Source organism: Anneissia japonica, unplaced genomic scaffold, assembly GCF_011630105.1.
Source record: "Anneissia japonica isolate Jap-2015-1 unplaced genomic scaffold, ASM1163010v1 scaffold1826_len1998817_cov189, whole genome shotgun sequence".
In the NCBI taxonomy this organism is placed as follows: Eukaryota; Metazoa; Echinodermata; class Crinoidea; order Comatulida; family Comatulidae; genus Anneissia; species Anneissia japonica.
The window spans coordinates 721,710-745,594 of record NW_022742159.1 but is presented as its reverse complement, the minus strand read 5'-3'; the positions used below and the strand labels follow the sequence as shown (position 1 = coordinate 745,594).

The following is a 23,885-nucleotide window of genomic DNA, read 5'->3' as shown; positions in this document are numbered from 1 at the left end:
GTGTTATGATGTATCAAAGTGAGACATACACATATGGTCTTTATTGTGTTTGTTATGGTGAATAAAATGATTATGCTGATGAGTGTAGAAACTCCATGATTTAGGTAATGATATAAAAGATGATGATGCTAATAATATGACAAAGAAGATGATGGAATGATGATGGTGGAGATGAAGATGATGGAATGATGATGGTGGAGATGATGAGGAAGATATTAGAGATGATGGAGAAGATGATAATGACGCATGCATGTTTCTCAATGAGTAACGCTTATCAAAATGCAAGTATTGGAACACCAGGCATAAATGTCCATGACCATAGAAAAATTATGCCAGAGGTCATGACCTCTATAGCAAACACAGTCCAGATAATGGTCAACTTCATTCATTTCCTCAAGGAAATGTTCCGACATTGTGAGACGGCAGAAATGTGGATCTGTGGAAGGAATATGGACTTATTTCTTGAAGTGTCACCACAGGTCTACTCTTGGGTAAAAAACATCTTTAGATCACTAGCAACAAATTGAAACGTGTATAACCATTTGCTTAATTTTCTTTATTAAAATTGACAGTATTGGGTATTGGAACGGCACGAGGGGAGAAGACGCAGAACGTCTGGGCCAAGGTTTTTGCATGTCCCTATTTAGATTTTGTAATTTTTTTACTTGCTTCTTGTTAGCTAAATGACCTGAGACAAATTAAAATATTATTTTAATCTTTTAGCCAATCAGCAACATGCTGGAGTCTAATTTAATCTTATGGAGTTGATCCTAAGCGTATAGGATATGTCAACAGTGTATGGCTGGCCATCGGGTCCACCGATACGTTTGACGTAAGCCTTACGAACTTGATAAAGTTTGAGATATAGATTCATAATGGTTTGTGTCATTTTCATTCATTTTTTTTCCCCGTACACTGTGTGTAGACCTCATGATGTTATCCCTCATCCTCCTTCCACCCACACACCTTGGAGGTAGAAATGTTATTAGAACCATAATTATAAATCTTTTTTTACATACTATTCTATGCTTATTTTATAAAAACATTCTCTGTTATGTATTTTCCACTTTGTTAATATTTAACTGACATAAACATTTGATGTTATTTGTATTTTTGGACTAAAAAGTCATGCACTGTAAATGCTTAATTCCCCGCACTTCCACTCCTTAAAATGCAACTACATCCACCAATTTACGAGTTCTATTAATACTATACTGTAGTGCATTAACCAATATGGTACTGACTATCAATCAAACATACAAAGTCAATGACTTTTGGGTGGAGAGAGATATCTATAAAGTACAGTACTTTGTTTATATGGAGTGCAACGGCAGCCTGGTGGTTAAGATGCTTGTCTTTCAATCGATCCCAGGGTTCTCAGTTCAAACCCCTCCAAAATAAAATAAAATCCAATGAGAACCCTGCAAACTCAAACTGAAGAGTCAGAACCAGACCTGGTGTATGTGTGTCTCAATTAGATTAGGGAGCTTTTGATTTGTATGTCACGTAATAACATCAGGCTAAAAAAAACCCCCCAAATTCTAGGAAATTAAGGGTCGGCATTTTAGTATTTTTTTGGACAACGAAAAATATTTTTTTATGAGCAAATAAGGCTGCAATAGCCTTGGCAAGGCTAAGGCAGGTGCGGATCCAAGGAGGGGCCCCCCACCTGGCTCGGGGCCCCCCATTTGGAAAGGGGATCCGCACCTGTAAGGGGCCAAGGCTAGCCTATTTTGCTGGATGCTACGCGATGCGAATCCAAAATTGTTGTATTAATTGTTTATTTTCTACTTTTTATGCATAAACACATATTTGGTTGTAAATTTTGGCAACTCCTCTCCAGCGAGAAAATGAAAACTGTAAAATCATGTTGGATTTATTACATTGTCAAGTAGTTTTAGTTTAATACTGTCAATGACCAAATTACAACATCGTGAAAGAAACAGAGAAAATTTTGCCAATTAATCCCAAACGAAGTGGTTTGGTGCAGCGGGAACAGTTTGGTCTCCCAACCACGAATTAAAATGATTGATTCACTCAGAAACCTTTGTCTAAATGTCACTAACATAAATTAAAGACATTCTAATGTAATTCAGATCAGAAGAAATTCTTGATTTCAGTAAGCAAGAAGGAAATACCTGCGGAAAATTACATATTTTAAAATAATTGATGTATGCATATCATACAGTATACCTTATGCAAATATACCTTATAACATGTATTACTAAGCCTTATCCAAATAATATTTGACAAAAACATGTGACATGCCTAAATATGGTCATGATGACATCACATCATGACCATATATAGGCACATCATGACTATATATGGGCATAATACAGTTTTTTTGTCAAAGAAAATTTGAAAGTGTGGGCAAAGCTTCATTTAGCAAAGCAATCAATAGGCCTAGATCCGAAAACATGATGTATTAGATTAAACGTGTACATTGTATTAAATTTTGCAATTTGGTAAAGTCATTTTAATTTAAAATAACCTATTTCTGGGAAAATTTACTACTAAAAAGTGTACGCTGGATTAAATTTTGCAATTTGATAAAATCATTTTAATTTAAAATAACCTATTTCTGGGAAAATGAATAATTAATACCCGGCGAAAATCTACAATTAAATCGATGAAATTTCAATTACAAATACGTAATACTATTAATTTTATATCATTATAATTATTATTATAGTTATTTTTTTCATTTATTTCATCCAATTATTCTTTATGTTTGACATACGTTAATATTTTCTCATATCATAATTTTTCTATTCATAGAAAATTATTTCATTTATTATTAAAAAGTTTATCTAAAATTAGTAATTTGTCAAAAATAAGTTTTATATATTATTTATAGCATAGAAAACAATTTTAAACTCCATCTCTAGTTAATCATATTTATTTATTTCATGAAAAATCAGAAAAGTCTTACAAAAATAAAATATTAAAACACAAGCAATAAAGAAATCACACAAAAAAATTATATAGAAATAATATTTGATATAGAAACATGGTTTAGTATTTCTAATGCTTTACTATATGTGGTAATAAAACATGAAAATACCCTTAAAATTACTTAAAAAAATGAATTTCTCATTTCAAATAAAGAAAAAATGTTATTATCAGAGACATAAAATGTTAATAAAAAGTTAGTTTCCATTGATTTAGTTTTTTTACTAGTTTTTAAAAAATGACTATACCAGCTAATCTAAGGATTTAAAAAACCACACAGTGTTTGCAAATGTTAAAAATTATATAAAGTAGAGCCTTGGAACATGATCATTTGATAAACAATACCTTTATTATCATAGGTCAAATTTTTAAGCGAGTGTTTGTGTATTACAAAAATGCATTCGTTTCCTTTCTAGAATATGTTATCACGATACAAGAAGCTGCACTGCTTTTGTAATTATCACGTTAAAGGCAACTATCACAAATCAACTGGTTGGTACACATAGGCCCTTGAACAAAGAATTTTAATCTACATTTAGGCTAAAGGATGCCATTGCTAAGAAAAAATATCTTACTGGTTGGTATAAGAAATGTCCATAAAAACTTTTCTCCTTGGTGACTGAAAGACGTAGATTCATAACAAACTGTACTATGAGGCCTGCCCTATTCAATGTTAATGTATAGATGACGAGAATACGCATTATACATTGACCTTAACCAGACAATGAACCTAACATCTATATATAACCTTTTTACGAAACAATGCTACTTAGCCGCAAGCGATTTTTAACTATTGAGTTGTGACGATGATGGAGATGAGCGTTTTTAACATGTGATCATTGAATATTATTGAATTGTTACGTTTTTCATATTTTCAGTGTACCTTAAATATGATTAATTATAACAGGCAGTCAACTTCTAAAAATAAGCAACTAGTTTGAATTTAGAATAGAAACAAAAAAAAAAATATCTGTGCAAACACATACTTGTACTGATGTACTTACAATGGAATGAATGCGACCATAGAGGCAATAGAGCGAGGTATATAACCATATCACCAATGGCGGGGTACGACTTGAACACGGAAATCAATATAAGCTGTACCAACATCACAAAGACGGGATGGTTTCTAAAAATGAGAAATACACAATCGTTAGTAATAAAAAAATAAGGTTTATTTAATTATTTAAGTATTTATTTTCAACAAAAAATAATTCATTCATCTCTTCATTTATGCATTCCCTCCTTTCTTCCTTTCATTCATTCATTTGTTTGTTCATTTATTTATTTGTTCATTCATTCTTTCCTTTTTTCCTCTCTTCATTCAACCATTCATTCATTTCTTCACTCATTGTTTAATTCCTTCATTCAACCATTTATTCATTCATTCATTAACTTCTTCATTCATTTATTCCTTCCTTTTTTCATTCTTTTCTCCCTTCATTCCTTCATGCATCCATCCATTCCTTCATTCAAACATTCATTCATATCTTCACTCATTCATTCCTTCTTTCATTTATTCTGAGTAATTTTGTCAGCTTAAGGATGAAAATCTTAAGTACCTCTTTTCAAAGTTATAAATGTTGTTAGATAATAATCAATCATCTTTCTAAATGAATCCTGGATTCTCTTTGTTTTACAATACAATTCTAGAGTACCTCAGAAAAATGAAGACTGAATTTACATAGAAGAGAAATCTTTATATATCCAAAGGCAAAAACGTAATAAAAAACAATTACTTTATGCTGCATTGTAAACGAAGCTTTGCACCCATTGGCTGGAACATCAATCTCATTTACATATATACATCATTTGAATTCTTATTTTGAAAGCAAATAAATTAAACTATATATCTTCTTTAAATCATGTTTTGAATATTTTTTAGATTTTTATAAGTTTTCTGAAATGTCTATTGTATATAAATCATAAATTAATTCATGCATGTTAAAAAAGACAGACTCACAGAAAATGACAAATAGACAATCCACCACTGAATGAACAGTAAAAAATTACTCTCCTTATATAAGTTATTACATTAACAATGAAAATAAATAATGTAACATAAATTAGAGTTATCAGAGCTATTGTACACAATATGGGGTTTATGGGAAACAGTGGGAAGATGATTGTGAGATGATGATAAAAATAAATGATGATGAGGGTGATGCGATGATAATAACGATGCTTATGATGATTACAATGATGATGATGACGATGATTATGATTTATAAGGATGGGTGTAATTGTAATGATGATTGATATGATGATAAGTCAATGATGATAACAATGATGATTACAACGGTGAAGATGATGATGATGAGGATAATGACAATGATGATGTGCTGATAATGACGATGATGATGAATATGATGATAACGGGTGATGAAGATGAAGATATGATGAAAAAACATAATACAGTAATTGGTAACATGCCTAATGATGAGAATGATGCTGATGACTGATGGTAATGCAGATGATGTTGATACTGATAAAGATGATAATGATAGTCATAGCACTATAAATGTAATAAAAAATAAAAAATTATATTATATTTATTAATACAAAACATGCTGCTGCCTCATTTGCTAAATAATCACATTAAAAATCAAATTATTGTCAGTTCTTTGGCCTCAAAACCATCTTCAAGTTCATTTCTCCAATTAGGAACCATCTTTCGGAAACTCTTCCACAGTTGACTGAGCATTAAGGAGTTAAAATGTACCAGGAATTCCGTTTGCTGGAAGTCAATCAACTGCTAATCACCTAGGAAGTATGTAAACCACCGAGATGAAGCACAATTACTGGTACTTCGCCGAGGAAAGCTTCCTTCAGGAGTATTACAAAGGTATAAAGTGTCCACTCGGTAAGCCAGCGACCTGGAATGACCTTCTGACCTCGACTTTGTTTGCAACTCCCACATCCTCCCATAAATATAACAATGGTAACTCACCTCGGAAAGAATATGGATTCCAAAAAAAAAAAAAAAAAAAAAAAAAATACTGGCATTAACGCCCCGGATAAGTAGGCAGCCTATATCATCCGGATCTAAATTAAAAACTAGACATTCTATTTTCATAATCAATTACTTAATTTCCAGCCTGTCTGGAAAATATCTACTTAAGATTTTGACTTTTTATTACTAAATATATAGACTAATATATAACAAAAAAAAAGAATGCTAAGCTAAACTAGATCATAAAACCTAATTTGAAACAAACACAGTATGTTCAGAAGGTCGTAAAACATCTTAGAAGGTCAAAGGGCAATATGATACAAAGAATATTTATTATACGATAACATAAAATTAAACGTAGCTGTTTATAGTATGCAGGGCATACGATCAGCTAAACTCATTTGAAATTTTGTATCACATTTACAAATCGAACACATCATATTACATCATAAGTAATATATACTGGTACATGCTGGCAAAGGTTAGCCCAAGCGATTGCGAATAAAATGTATTAGATATGATGACAATTCTTTTAAAAGAATCATATATAAGAAACAAATTGGAGGTATGAGTAAACATAAAATTAAATTAAAATATATAGATTACAGTAAATATTATGATTATCATTATGAATTGAAAAAATCTTAATAAATTATAATCTTGATTGTCAGATTAATGAGCTAAATTTAAGATTAAGATCATATTTTTATTGAAGTATTTTATTGTTGCTATTATTAGATTAAAGACGACTTTCAGGACTGGGGTTTTCATGATCTTTGATTAGAAAAATTATAATAAAAAGAGATAGACGCTCATTTTGGGCCGTAGAAATGTGGTCTTTAATTGGATTATAATTATTATTGATAATACAGGTCTCCCTCCAATGAAAGACCCCTCCAATTAAAGACCACTTTTTCTGTGGTCGCAAATTAACAAATTTCTTTTATTTTTATTATTCTAATTAGAGACCAAAGCTGCTAAAGACCATGAAAACTCTGGTACTGAAAATGGTCTTTAATTAGAGGGAGACCTGTAGTCATTATTGGAGCTACTTTTAGTAATACCAGGATTTGAACCCAGGACCTTTGAATTTAAAGCATATTAACCACCAAGCTAAAGCACCATTCCTAATCTGATGTTCACACATGTACATAACAGATAATTCCGCAACCAAACTCTTTGCAGCGGCTGAGTTGGGAAGATGAGGCTGAATATTGACCTAGAAGCAAAAACTATAATAACCAAACCAAGGACAGGGGAACTCCTTAGAGTAAACCGCCAATGATGTTTAGGTTAGTGGAAAAGACATGGTGAACACCATTTTAAAGACTTTTACACACCATTCCCATATTGTTTTACAGTATTTATGCTTACATTGGCCCATTAAATCTTTATGGCCTATTGTTTTATCTTAATGATGCTATTTATCTGAAGTTCAAACTCAGTACATTATTTTTCCTGTATATAAGAGACTGCCATTATCCTGTTTGTATAGTCGTTTAAAGTAGTTCACATAGTAAATGAAAGCTCTTTTGGAGGTATGATAATCAGTAAAATAATGGACACCTGTATTTTGCTGTGTATGTCTACAATGGAATATATACAGTAGCTTGTGGGAGAGGCACATGACCCCAAGAAAGCATGCACTCTCACCCTCCTAAATGCCACCTTAGAAATTTGCTTGGCAAAAGAAATAACGCTCAAGTAGTTAAAAATCACCTTATTTATTATCATTCTCACTTAATCATCAAGGGGCCCCCTTCCATTTACACTATTCCATATTTTTTTACAGTCTTTAAACTTATAAAGTTATATAGAATATAAAGAGGAATATATGACATGCACAATGTAATTACCTAAATTTTATCGACAGAGGCACTGTATAGATAAAAGCATTGATTTGAAAAACCCATACAAAGAAAATGCGAAAGTGCTCGAACATTTCAATTAAAAAGTACCAGAAAAGGCCCAGATTTGGCTGCAGGTTTCCGACTGATAAACTGAAAATAGAACCATAAAAATATATGTTAGTAATTGTTGAAAAAATCAGGTTAACGACAAAAAAAAGTTGTACAATATATTATGTGGACATGACAATTAAATTTGATGGGAGGGAAAAAAAATCTTTGTCTTCAGTTCTATTGATAGGATCAAAAGGAGGAGTAACAAAATTAGGCTGGTGAAAGAGCTAAGTCTCATCTTTTGAAGTTCCACCTTCCTCCGACACAAACAACCAAAGTTCCAAATTAAAAAAAAAATTATATAAAAAACAAAACTACATTTTAAATAAAACAAGTACAAAATTAAAATTTTTGATCCAAATAATACGCAACTTGACAAATGATGCTACGGTTCAGTGAACATGGAACAAATCCAACAACTTTAAATGTGGCTATAGATGCCTAACACCTTCACATGACCTTTGACACTGTGAACAAATAGTAATGAACCTGAAAAAAAATGCCATGCTTATAGAAACTGCTTGTACAAAGATATGAAATGATAACACTACTTACATGAAGCCATATGTAGAAAATAGGAAATCCCAGGTACCTAGGAGATGGTAGGAGAGGCAGAGTAAAAAGCTGGCCCAGAATAGGAAAGACAGACCAGTTCTTAAACAGGACTTCCAAAACATGCCATCGCCAAAGGAAATAGTTACATCTTTCTGCTATGTAAACGAAAAAAAAAAAAGAATGTTAAATTTTTGAAAATGGTATTATAATTTAGAGACAATGTACATTTAACAAAATTATTTACATGATGAGCTAAAATTTCACATTTATTCCTAACATCTATTTTAAGAAATTATTTGAAAAAGCTGATGAAAAAAGTAACAAATATAATGGAGAAATAAATTATTATTGGAAATTCAGTTCAGGTAAAATCTCGATAATTCAGGTAGAATCCTTTTTTTTTTCACTTGCTTGGTAGCGAGTTTCATAGAACTCATGAATATTTATAAGTTTAATCCATTCCATGTATGTGCAGATACGCACAATTAAGCAACGTTTCCCTAGGCTATGGTGAAAATACCAATATGAATGCGGGTCAATCTCATCTTTAAAAAAAATATGAGACAATTTTAGTGAAATATGACCATTCTAAAGAAAAGATGTGTTGATTTCATGTAATAACTATTTTTTAAATTATATTTTCTCCTAGAGTTATCAAATACAAGCCAAATTCAGTAAATTTGGAATGCTTCTTATGAAGCTAAGATTTGGAACTTTAGATATACTACAGAAATCTATTTTTCAGACTTAAAGAATGCTGGTTATGAGAAAAATGATTCTAAACATGATTGAACCCAGAATGTTAGGATTAGAATTACAGGTTGGGCACTTAACCATTATTCCACAGTCCCCCTACAATATCGGTAATTAATAAGCAAATGGCAAAGATTATTATTTGCAAATGCTAAATTTTAAACAATATTAAACAATTGCACAATAGAGAAAACTTAAAAAAGAACAGGGAAAAATCAGAATAAGAAACAAAGCAATCAACAATAATCAATCAAGCAGTAACAACAACCGCAAAAACATTTTCTAGTAACAATTTTTTCAATAAATGATTTCCTGTGGTAGTAGTAACGGAGCTCTTTTAAAAACCTGGATTCTTATCAGGCATAGAATTATTTTTGGCACGGAATCAATTTCTGTGTCCAGGAGGCTAAGAAGGATTTCTTGTGGCAAAGTTTTATTAGTTCTTACCTTGGTAATCTGATTACCAGCTAATAATGATAAGTGAACCGATTATATCTCGATTTTCAGTCATAGAAAACACACCCATCGAAAAAAGAACAGCAATAAGTAATGTAATGTAAAATACAATGGCATTTATCAATGAACAAATGAAGGACTGAACACATGAATGAATAAACAAATACATGTGTAGGCCTATTATTATTGAGGAGAACTTGTCATGAGATGGTGTGATGGTGATAAAATGTTTATGCAATTAATTTGAAGGCTAACACTAAATACAGTGACCCAAACTGTGTTGGTAATTATGTATGAATGGTTAAGGGCTAACTTGGTTGTTAAAAAAATTGCTCCTTGGTATTCTGATGTTCAAGTATATTTTAATATTTTTTAAGTGTACTGTAAATTTAAGATACAGTTTATTTTAACACTGGGATTAGATGCATTTCAGGTAGTCTCCCAATGGCGGATCCAGGAAATTATAGTAGAGGGGCCCGGTGAGGGACTTTCAAAGATAGGAGGGTCAACCCACATCAGCCCCACCATGGTTGGGGTTGAGGTAAGTAATTTTGAGATTATGGAAACTCCAGATGGTTGAAAATTACATTGTAAAACTTAATTTCAAATACAATTTGCTTTTTTTCTCCATTATTCTTTTCTTATTGCAAACAAATTAGAGGGGAAGGGGGACCAGGCCAGTTTCCCCTCCCCCTGCCATGTATCTCCCTGTGTCCACACAGTTTTTTTCAGACTGGCATGAGATGGCATTGTGTACACGATCTGACCTGACAGCACTTTATAAAAAACGACATATTCACAGTGTTAGTGCAGCTAATTGGTATCGTAATGTTACCATGATATTTTAAGTACTATAGATGAGAGATTTTTTGGTAACAATGTCTACAAACATCATAAATAATATACATATATCTTGTAACATAGGCATTATAATAATGCGTGAGATTTTTTTCCTTAAGCATGGGAGCATGGGACAGACCCCTAATGCATGTCTCGCGCTGTATACGTGAGGCTTGGTATGTATGCTCCTGTATTAAAATATTGTTTTGAATTCTATTACAATTTGTTATGAATTTTGAACACAATAATTCTCAGCGAGTAAAGCAGTTATCAAGCAGAACTCAAATTACACCGCTGCACATTGAAACGTTCAACGGTTTTGAAACTGGTCATATAAATGACATCACACCCCACGAATCTAAATACATGACTAGGAGTAAACTGAAGTCTAGGTGCTTATCTATTTAGTACTATTATTTTCTGTGTAGTGGTGTGTAAATGGTCTACCACTGCAAAACAACTGACTACTAAGATATGGCTAGTGAATGAAGAAGTATGTTATACGCAAACTTCAACACATGGTTTGCGAAACCAGTCTAGTGAAAATCGACAGTAAAGTGTCATTATTTTTCCCTTAATTAATCTGAAATATGGTTTGATATTCACTTTGCATGATGGACAAAATTGATGATCTAGTTTGGAATCCTATTGTGTCCGTAGGTTTTGAAATTAGTGTAATTATAATATATATGAATGCCATAATAGCTTTTGGAGTTTTTTTTTTCCTTTAAGACAATATACATTTTATATTTTGATTATATATTTTATATTTTAAAATTTTAAATGCCTAAATTTCGAAAACTTGCCATGTTTTGTGATTTCAGTATTAGTTTCTTGTACGTTTAATGTTTTAACTGTATTTTTTATATTTGTGGAAAGTGCAAAGTTTTTAAAGTATTTCAACGGTTTTACAACTCAGAAAGGCAAATTTCATACATATTTGTATGTATGACGATGAAATAAATCTTTTATATACTTCATAGGTTAACTACATTGTTCATATGAAAATTGTCATATTATTTTTATCATAAATAGGAACATTTATTAAAAATTATGAAATATCAGAATTTGACAGTGACAGAAATTTATTATGTGTATGAAAAATAAAGCATTAGATATAATTTACAAATTTTTTATTCTGCCATTTGATTTTGCGGCACAAATGCCAGATGTGAACATGAGATTGAATAATAGATATTAATATTAATGTTTCACTAAGAATTCATAATAATTATGCTGATACAAGACCAAGTTATTCATGAAATTGCTGTTAGCATTAAAATTACAATCACATTTGCCGAGTACGAAAAGTACAATGCGAGACAAAGTATAATTAAATTTTCCTCAGTGAAATCTATTCTATCTATTTATAGATCATTAATTTATGAATTGGCATTAGGACACAGACTTTGGAAGGGGAGAGGACAAAGAATAGTGAGGGAAGGGGGGTGATGGTGAAGGAAAGGGCTGGTATAATTATAGAGTTGTAGATTTGATTGAATTTGTCCCTTAAATGATGTTTTACAATGGCATAAAAAAAAAAAAAAAAAATTATTAAGACAAAGAATCACATATTTATGAGAAGGGAACAAATGAGAGCATGGGGGTTCACATAACTTGATGAATCGAGTTGTTCTGATTTAATTTTAGAATTCATCAAATGCTGTTTACTTGATGAATAGAGTTGTTATTATTCAATTTTAGAATTCATCAGATGCTGCATTACCACAAAATACATAGAGAAGGGTAGAATCATCACAAATATTTTGAGGTTTGAGGTATATATTAAGTCACCAAGCCTTCTAGATTAAAAAAACATTGAATTATGTTGAAACCAGCATTTAATGGATGAATTAAATTAGGCAGCATAGGACATCAAGTTAAACATTACAAATATCAAATAGATAGTTAACTTATAAAGGACAAACACAATACCTCTTGTCTGGCTATGTGAATTGCACATGGTATGATCAGCATTACAGGGTAGAGAGACTGGTAGGCAGCTAGGGCGATTGCTAAAGTAGCACCTGCACGTCGACCTAAAACAAAAAACAAAAAAATCATAAAAGCCGTTCTCTATCACTGGATCCGATTAAATTTCTTTGATGTTAAACACAGAAAGGATGCCACAGGAAGTCTGAAGACTTATTTCCAGTGGGGTCCTTATGAATTGGGCAGTACACCAGCAGACAATCTCTACTCACTTCAAAAGAATGCACCATATTCTTTAACGTGCACCAGGAGTGCTATATTATACGGGACCAACAGATGGCGCAGTTATCAAAACTTGCGTTTCAGCTTTCCAGCTGAAACAGGACCAAGGTTACGTAAAGGATCACCACGATTAAGCGCACACACAGCAGGGGTCAGCTCTCCCGATGGATGGCCCTGGCCCTACCATCCCTCTCCCACGTGTGCCACCCCGACACACAGTAGCTACCACAAGTGTAGCCTGCTGATCAAAGGTGCACTGTATCTCTATCGTAATCTTTTCGTTTTAATTTTTTTAAATTACTCTTTTTTTTTACTGTAAAGACTGCTTTCAAAACAAGTTTGATAGAAATTTAGAAAATCATTTTCTTATAATATCATTTTTTAATGATATGGTGTAAAATGATATGTGCTAAGTGAGTAGAAATAACATTGTGTGTACCAATTAAATTGCGAGACGGCAAGTGGTTGAATTGTAGGCCTCAATACATTATTAATGGTGTGTGTATATTTCTAATCAAGTACGGTACATAATGTATGTTGTGAGAAGGTGTTTATATATATTCTCATCGGTTTCGATTACCATTTTCCATCAGAATAATATTCCCATTAACAAAGTGGAAGCAGTTAATGCAGCAAGTTGTAGATTTTGGACCTTCAGTTTGGGGTCCAAATCACAAACTATATATCTATCTATATCTATATTTGGTTAATCTCACAAACTGTATATATATATATACATATACACATCTAGATGTGTAATAGTACTCTATAATATATAATGTCTGTCTCTTATACACATCTAGATGTGTATAAGAATAAAGGACACAAAAATACATTTTGTAGCATAGCTCTCAACGAATGTAGTCCTATAAATTATTGAATAAAGGAATTTGATGATTTATATATAATTTAACACTGTTTATGGTAATCTTGATATATATTATATGCAATTATTTGTCTCTAGCCACCTATTGTGTATAGAGTGTATCTGGTGGTATGTGAATACAACTATACACATGTAATAACATTTTTATGCCTTTTGCATATACCTTTGTTTATTTTTTTTTGTACTGTAATCTTTTCGTACTTTAGATATTTTATATAGTATATGTAATTTATTTTTGATGTTTTTCATGAATTATAAATTGTAAATTCAACAATGTTTACCTTGATGCAAATAAAGAGATTTGATTGACTGATCGTTACTGTTTCAATCGCAATGACAATGTCACAACAGATCAGATCCACTGTGATCCCTGTGCATGCTCCGCACAATTACAGTCTTCTTCCTATCGTGCCAATGCGTGGTGGATGTACAATTGGCGTTAATCAAGGCCGTGGCGAGAAGGCTAATGTATGGTCAAAGCAAACCTATCCCAGAATTCAGAGGACAATGAGGTACCTTTGCATGCACTTAGATGACTCTATGAGATGCCATTATGTCATAGACTGTTTCTTCATAATCGAAAGATTCATAATATTTCTTTGTCTTTCAAACATTATTACTACCAGTATCAATATTTTTTATTTTTACAATATGTGTTCATTTACTAGTTATTATTATATAGCTTTATCCCAATGGCTCCATGAACTAAGATGTGTAGTGGTGGAGCCTGTGTGGGGGCCGGGCCCAAGGCTCCTGTTGGGAAGAGTGGGCCCACTGGCCAGAGAGCTCATCACAAATTTAAAAAGATTAATAGTCTAAAATTGATGATATAAACTTTTCAAATCACTAAATTGTCTGAGCTTTGGGCTTCGTACCCCTAACCTTGGGCATATCCTAGCATCAACACTGATACAGTGGTCCATTTCATGCATCAACCTACCATAACATTAGGGCCCGGTATTCAACTATTATGTAAATCATTTTCCGTTTTTTTTTTTTTTTAACAGAAACATCACCTAGGCAACCCTACTCTAGCATTGTTTATAAGAGTGTGGCTTTGTCTTAGTGTAACTCACTGTATCTAGTGGCGTAGGGTATTGCTATGGGGAGGGGTGACTAATGGGGATAATGGATTAAGTGGGACGCCGATATGATGTCTAACCATTTGCGGCACTAGCTGGCTCGAGGGCATGTCATTCTGTTGAAGACACTGCTTTGAAAACTTATTTATATGTGTTAAAGTGCCATTTACAGGAATCTAGAGGTATCTATGTTAAAAATGTGCTCACCTCAACCCCAACCATGGGGAGTGGATATTTTTGTAGGGGAGCCTGAACAGTGGCGGCTCTAGGATATATTTTCTGGGGGGGCTAAGTTGTCCGACAGGGGGGACTTGAGCAATAGGTTTGAGCTGGGAGAAGGGGTTGAGAGGGGTTCCCCCTCCCAAATGAGATTTTTTAAAAAGAATATCAACCTCTAAATGGCCGAAAATGGCACTCTCAGACTGTGACAGACATGTGTTGGCTTGGTGTGGGCCTATTTTTATTAGTTTTTTGGTCTGACTGCCCAACGAGCTCTGTCCGGGGGAGGGGGGCCTTGACCTGTCCGGTGGGGGGCTTAAGCCCCCCTGCCACCCCGCTGGCGCCGCCACTGAGCCTGAGAACTGAAGTTCTAAAATAAAATGGAGAAGAAAATCATATTTAAATTTAAGTCTGAGAATGCTATTTCCGGCCATCTAGAGGTGCCAAAATCATTGATTTTCTTACCTCAGCCCTAACAATGTTGGGGCTGAGGTGGTATTTCCTCCCTGTTTCCTCTTCTATTTCAAATCACCGTTATAAAAGAAAATGGGTGGGGCTGACAGAAAAAATGGAAGCACGCAATTTATGTCGGCCCGAAGGTAGTTTAACAGATTGGAACTGGCCATCAGCTTAAAAAGGTTGAATACCCAGGCATTAGTGTTAGTAGCCACTCGCTTTCCAGTCGTGGATCCAGGAATTCAAAATGGAGGTGGGGGGACATGGTTAGGTGGCCAGAAATGGCACTTTTACACTTAAATTTAAATAATCTTCTATTGTTCTCCATTTAAATAATTTTGCCAATTATTTTTTTTTTTTTTGGTGCGGGGAGGTTTTAGACTTGGCTGCTTTTACCCCATTTGAATCTGCCACTGCTTTAATAAAAAAAAATAAGCAAACTATACAGAAATTTTCATTCTAAACGGGGTTATAAACACAATGTTGAACCCTATTTCACTAACAAAAAAAAATTAACGAAAGTGAGCTAAACTGTAAACAAATTTCAAATTTTTGTTTCATAACAATGAAACTTTCCAAGCTTAAAGTACATACACCCCTGCATTAATATACTGAACCCTTCCCTCTTGTGCAAAACCATTATTTTCACTTCCACTCAATCATAAACTATAGTAGTGCATTGTAATGTTGTCCTTCAACATAATATTCCTCGAACAGATTTATATCCACTGTTATTATTTTTTAAATAGATTTTCTTCACAATTGATTTTAACATAAATTTTTTATGCATGGCATACCAATGCCAGTTTTGTGTTTACTTTGTAATAAACCACATGATTATGTGCATTTATAGTAAAAATTTCGCAAAGTTAAATTTGCATGCATATAGAGTACCACAGTCGTGTTGTCCCGACGCCAGGTGGCGCTCTCTGTTGTCAACACTACAGACGTAGGTTACCGTTCATTACGCCTGAATGACTGCATAGGCTTTGTGGAATAGGCATTTTAAGATCTAATAATTTACCATCAAAATGTACTAAAAACACAAAAGCTTGCATTATATTAGTTATCAAACACACATTTAATCATCAATTAAAATTTACAAAGAAAGAGTATGATACAACATCTTAATAAATACATTAGAAATAGGAATTAATTGTTTGTTAGTGGCGAAAATGGCGTTGGGTTGACTGCATGTCGTTACGTAACACTATAGTACTCTATAATATATAATGTACTGTTATGTTAAGAATAATATATCCCAATAGCGTATCCAGGAATTTGAAATAGAGGGGGACAAAAGAGGGAATCTTACAGATGGAGGGAATAGATAACTTGAGACCCACCATGGGTTGGGGCTGAAGCACAAATTATTTTAGCTATGGCACCTCAACTGTAGATGGTTGAAACTGGCACTCTCATAAATTTGAATTGATTTTTTCTCCATTTATTTAATTTAGATAAAAAATAAGGGGCCTGGGCCAGCTGCTGGACCGCCGCTTGCCACCCCATCTTTTAATCCAAATATGTATTTTACATAGGCATGAATTGCCTATACATTTCATACCCTTTTATATACTGGAAAACAATATTGATATTAAAAAAATCAACATACTTTTCTCCAAAGAGGAGTGGACTAGACTTGAAACATAATAATCAAGAATTTGGCAACTAAACCAACAAAAAGATTTTTAAACATAATTACGAATTAATAATTTTATATGAACATTAAGTCATTTGAAGTTGATTATACTTGGTATCATAACTTTATTTCCTTGAGTCAATAAGTAACAATTTGAATTATATTTTTGACTCATTGTTTTATAATTTCATGAACACTAACAGGAAGGTCCTTATAGAGCGTTGACTCTAGCATCATCAAGGGCTTTTCCTTGAGGTTAAACACAATTGAATCAAATACATTATATAAATTGAATTGAATAAATTTTCTAAGATTCAATTAAATAAGGTTTTGAAAAGTCATTTGACTTATTGTTTTATGAGTTATACGAATATCTAAAGTAAGGTCATTCATGAGTGTTAATGTTGTATTGAATTATTTTTCCTTGAAAAAGGACAAATGAACCACATAAAATATACTAAATAAGGTTTTGAAATGTAATGTAAGTGATTATTTTATTATTTATATGAACATCTACTGGATGGTCTTCTAGAGTGTTAATAACCAGTAGGTCCATGGCAGGCGAGTCGAATGGCCGAGCGGTTAGCAGGGGCGCCGCAAGCTATAGCCATAATATCGGCGCTGGTTTGAACGGCACGCTCACCTATGGTTCTGGTGGTAGAACAAGTCTTCTCGGATAAGGACTATAAACCGTAGGCCCAGTGTATACAATGGCTCGTGTGCACTATAAAGAACCCAGTACATCCTTCAAGATGAATAGGAGGATACCCCAGTGTACTGGAACAGACAGCCCCTGTAGTGGACGACGAGAGTTGCTGGTACCAGGTTACCGGGTAACACAGACACGAAGGGACTCTTAGGGGCGAAGAAGTCATTGATCGAGTTCCTAGTCCACATATCAAGCGCCCTGAGCATCTTAAATTAGATGGATATGTGCACTATATAAAACTACACTATTATTATTACACTATTATATTTATGGGCAGATGTGAGGGATAACCCCTATAAAAAAAAAATGTAGCACCTCAGGCACTTCTACTTGAAATTTTTTGAGTAAAAATTTATACTCAAGTGCTTAAAAATCACTTCATATAACCTCATCTTGTCAGGTAGCTCTCCTTACCTAATCACCAAGACCCTCCAATTAACATTTTCACCCCTTCCCCCAATTAACATTTTCACCCCTTCCTCCAATTAACATTTTCACCCTTCCCCATAAGCTCCTACATATTAATATTCCTAGATATATGCCAATGATAGGCTAAAACCTGGTGCCTACAGAAACGGGGTAGTTTCGGTTGTTTTTAAACTATTCTAAGATATTTGGGAATGTATCGTGGCCAAAATATATTTTTAGTGTCCTGTCCATGTGTAATGAGGAGGGGGTATGATGTGCAACTAGATATTATATGGTTCATGCAAAATGTATTAATAGTAAATCAAAACGTGCCTTATTAGCAAACACAAAAATAGCACAAAAAAAATAATGTAAGAAAAATGACAGGTATGATTTTCTCCTAACAATTTTTGACGTTGACAGGAATCACTTTCACGGAGTAGGTGTAAAAATTGACACTTTTCATCATTGCTGGCAAAAGTTATTTCCGTGCATATATGGCGATCGTTGACCTTTAGATTAGAAATTTAAAATTTCAGTTATTATCTTTTACAGAAGGATTTATCAGGAATAAATGATGATGACCCAATAAAGGTCGAAACGTTGAATCATGGCCTCCCTCTCTTTATTAAAAGGATTTATGGTAAAATAAAAAATTGATGGAAATGAGAAGTCTTGTAGTGTTTCAAAAATTAATATGAACGTACACACATCTTGCATGCAATTATTGTATGTATCCATAGATCACAGCTTTAAAATAATAGAAATTTACATAATATTACCATTAAATTTGGCTGCTTTCTTTAAAATATTGCTTTAATTGTGGTAAAACCCCAATTTGAGATGCCAGGGTCAATTTTTGTTTCAACTATTAATACTAAATTATAATTATCGGAGGGGGAAGGGGCGAAAGTGATTTTTTTTTTGTATTCTCCTTCTACAGATTGATTCAAGCTGATTATAATGCCTAAAGCAAATTAGAGCAGATGCCATTTATTCCATAGGTCTATAAATCGTCAACTAAGCCATTAATATTTCATGACAATAATACAGTGTAGACAAATTTTATAACATGATGATACAGGTTAAATTATAATTGCCAATTTAACTGGTAATTAAAACTTTGATTCTGGTTATGCATTGTGGCATTATAACTCAAGGTGAGAAAATGTATCGAGTTCCCACAATTGAGTTGGTTAATATTAGTGTAACAGCTAATTCATAGTGTTGATTAATACCTGTAATATTATTATTATTATTAGATAGATACTATCTTATCTGAGATTAATCAGTGGACCTTTCGGTCTTATTATTATTAGTTTTTATATTGTTTAGCTGCTTATAATTTAGCAATACTTATCATTTATTTATTTTGTTTCATGTAATATGGTTAGTTTATTTGTTCAGTAGGTAAGAAAGCGTCGTGCAAAAGCACTTTATGGTGTATCATTGCGGGCCTTGAGTATTCACTGTATATCTACCTGACTTTCAGCTGTCTTTAGTAGGATTATATAAGAAATAAAAATGAATCATCATAAAATTTAGTGCAGTGGAACTTATCTGTCTAAGGGAGAGTTGATTAAATTTTGGGGAAAAAAGGTAAAAAAAATCTATGTCATGGTCACAGGTATGCACACAAGACAACAATCAAATATTTCAAATCAAATTCTACCCAAATATAAAATAAATAGCAATATAGATGCTGTGAGGGTCCAAATGATTATCTCTGCTGGATGTGTCATCCTTAAAAAATATTGTTTAGCACTATGAAAATGGACATAATTTTATACTGCAGAATTTTATTTTCCATCTAGAATTTAACAAAGCAAACTGGTTTTTAAAAGTGTTTCATATGCAATAAATTTACAATATATATTTAAAAAAAAAAACAACTATAAAGCAACAGAAAATATATTTAATTGTAAATAAATATAACAAATATGACTAATTGCTTAACTTAAATTATCAAAGTAACCTTTAAATATTCCTTTGTTTCAAATAATAAAACTGAAAAAAATAAATTACAAATATCAAGCAATATGGCTAACATAAAACCTCGAATAGAAGCCCAATAAGATTAATCTTGAGAAGAAACCCATCTGGAATTGAAGCCCCCTCTTCAGTTTGCAAAGTTGCCTCAAAAAGAAGCCCAGGGGCTTCTTTTCAAGATAGCACAGGTATTTGTTTGAGATAGTACAGAAGATGCGCTGTACATGAATTAAAAAAAAAAACAAAATACATGCTTTGTTTGTACAGTAATTTAGGTGATTTCAATGCCGGTTAATAAACTTCACGATACAGATTGATGCTACAGTTTCTTTATTCTTTTTTTTATAGTAATAATTCCCAAAATTTATATTATTCATTTTGAAAAGAATCGCCCTCTTTACTATGCAAAATTAGCCTTGAAAAGAAGCCCATCCAAAGTTTGCAAAAAAAAAAAAAAAAAAGCCCAGAGCTTCAGTTTAAGGTTTTACGGTATGTCAATTGATATAATTAAAATAGTTCAGGCGAAACTTTTTATACCTTGTTTCATGAACTTACTTTTTTTAAAGATCATCAGATAAGGACAGAAACAAAATAAAAATAAAATGTAGTTTTTCTTAAACATCCAGATGAGGGAGAAAATAAAAACAAAATTTAATTGTTGAATGTAAACAGTGTAGTAACAGGATGGTTAATTAATTTAAATTTATATAATTAGGAAGAAATATACATATATTATTTTTGGAGATGTCAAGGCTGCGGCGGGCTTAATAAAAATAAAGAAATACTTATTTTTTTCTGAAATTTCCATTTTTTCATGGTGTCAGGTGCGCTAATTGGCTAAAAATAAAATTATATTTTTATTCAAAATCATCATTTTTGGTGGGCGGCAGGTTCGTTAGACAAGGAGCAAAAAAGGTCTCACCATATTGTAATGATTACCTTCTGGTCATACAGTTGTAAATTGTAATTACCTAAACATAAATTTTGAATGCACTCAAGTGTACACTGACGATGAAAATTGAGTTTTAGATGTTGTAGGCCCGAAGTAATGCATGGTATAATGAGTGACATATTTTAAAAAGGGAGCGCTGAATAGAAATATCACATCCATTAATGTTTACGCAAAGTGCAAAACTAGGGAGAATATTGATGGCTATGATGTCTGAAGTAACATACTTTGCTGATTATATTTATTAACTTACTAATATTTTTTTCATTTTTGCACAAAAAAAAGTGTGCAGGGTGGGGGATGGGGGATGCTCAGGCACTGTGAAGACCCTCTGGTTATGTCACTGGTATAGGCATGGAAAATTCACTTTATCCAGCTTAATTAATTTAGCTATTAAAACTTGACTTGTGTGCATCCGAATATTTTCAACACAATAGTACAAGAAATTCATGCAAAAAATAATTTACTCTATTAGGTACTATAGTTTGGTATTCACATGGACACAAACACATTTTGCGTTAATGTGTAGATTTGCTATTGTGTACACTATTACGCATGTAGAAGTGTACATGACTCGGGGGAGAAAAAAAACAACTAGTGCAGCATTGCGAATGAAGTTTAAGATGGTTCATGTTTAACTAATAGGCATTTACTCTACAATCTGTCACAAAAAAAATTGTGAAAAAAACAAAGCCTAAAGGTGTTCATGTTGCACAGCAGGTTAATATACATTTCTTCAACTTGAAACACTGAAAATTGATATATTGACTTTGGTCTGTAAATCTACTTGCTTTAATTTCATACCTAAATTTAGATCAACCCATCCCCAATTCTCACAAGGCCAATCATATAAAACATAGCCTAGCCACTTTAAAGGCTATAAGCATTACAGAAATTTCCACCAAAAAAATTAAATTTGGATATGTTTGATAAATACAGTATGCCGATAAAACGTGATGTTTATATAATCCTTTCAACTTTAATTGAATAGACAGTATAAATGGTTACCATGTTCTTGCAAAAGAAGAATGTTGTCAAACATCAATCTTGTTAGCAAAAAATAACACAAATATTTAATAGCATTCTACGAAAACCGGATCATCTCAATTTGTTAACATGAATTTCATGCTGGAACATTATTTATAACTGCAGAAAAAGATTAAATCATTTTAAATACTCCAACAAAATTTCATGCAACAAATAAATCAATATTTTTAACGCACACTAAGATAATATTAGTAATAAAAATGTTACGATTAATTGGTTACCCATGGGATACTTAAATCGAAAGACTAAGAACGAAGCCATTGCAGAATGAAATATATTTTTTACCTTTATAATTATAACTCGACCTTATGTGAGGGACAGAGGTTAATAGCCCAATAAGCGAGAGGCCTAGATAGGTTCATTTCACAAAGAATGCAATTTAATGAGCGCTGACAGGACACGTGGATACACCGCAGCTGCCATTTCAACATATACGCAAGCTTTGATTCTATAATGGCGGACGCTCAGTTACATTAGTATGAAACGCATTCGCGGTAGCAAGAAAAATCAAGTAATGTAATCGCGAATGCTTCATTCCTTATAAAATTCACCTGAATGAGCTAATATCGTACACTAGATTGCAAGACTGAACCAAAAAAAACAAAAAAACCACAAAAATTAAACCATGGCGGGTAGTAATACATCGTACGACCAATTCCCACACAAATGTAGCAAATCTCATGAAAATATTATTCGAAATAATAAGCAATAAACCTGCTGTTGATAACATGTCGAAAAATGGCTTAGCTCGGTATGAATACTGATACGTACGTCTGGATCACGGTTTAATTTAATTTCCAACCACAACACATTTCATGTTCGAAGGGCGAACATACGCAAAATTTTAAACGTACAGCATATTAGTTAAGAAACGTAATGATTTAGTATTGTTTGACTAATGAGTGATATTAAAATTATTTTATCAGTTATGTTATATGTATATGTTGTAAACATTCTACTTGTCATATACTGTATTGTGTTTATGTGTACACAGATCCCCAGCCAGAAACACTCGGTACTGATCTGGGCTTATGGTACATGGAATGAACTCCTGTTTTAAACATACACCATAGTAGTTAAGACTACATTATTTTACTTGTTTATATTTGTTATAATTAGAACACATTCTAACTTGTCATTGGATATTACGTTTATGGGAGCAAGGGTCCCCGGAAAATTTTTTTTTATTGATCTGGGCTTCAGTGGTTAAATATAGAAATAATGAACTTGAACTTTTTTTTTTCTGATTAATTTGATCTTCATTTTACAGAATTTACTATAATTTAGAATGTCACCTTGTTTCCTTTTTTTAAAAATATCAAACTTAACATTGAAATTCTTTTTTTAATGGAATTGTGTAAAGTTATGACTTACCATACTTACAAAAAAAAAAAAAAAACAAAAAAAAAAAACTATTTTATGCATGGCTAAGATATTGAATACATTTAAAATACAAAAATAAATTTTAGGTATAAATACATATTTAAATATTATATAATATTTATAATTTTCATTACATGTGAGATTTGATATAATATGCGGCATGATGCAGGTCTTAGACTAAGGATCCTAACAATACTATGCCAGTATGCATAATTAGAATGTGCATCTTAATTATATTTATTTTGTTTACTTTATTTTCTTCAATCAATTGTCACTGTAAACAGAATACAAATAAAGAACAGTAAAAAAGTATTTTCAGAAGAATCCCCTCATCCCCTTCCCCCTCCCCCAAAAAATAAAGACTTTGTTTAAGTATGAAAATGTTTTTAGAAAAAATTGAATGAATAAATGGATACATATATATACAT

The 23,885-nt window shown here is 32.4% G+C and overlaps 1 protein-coding gene across 1 annotated transcript in view; it reads right to left on the bottom strand.

Moving 5' to 3' along the window:
• The window catches only part of LOC117119047 (phosphatidylinositol glycan anchor biosynthesis class U protein-like), a gene marked incomplete in the record, with an annotated part of 38,988 nt that overhangs the window by 4,717 nt on the left and 10,386 nt on the right, over window positions 1-23,885 (bottom strand). Inside the window, 4 exon segments of the mRNA XM_033263857.1 lie at window positions 3,960-4,084; window positions 7,765-7,908; window positions 8,425-8,579; window positions 12,409-12,512. Coding sequence (XP_033119748.1) covers window positions 3,960-4,084; window positions 7,765-7,908; window positions 8,425-8,579; window positions 12,409-12,512 — 528 coding nt within the window.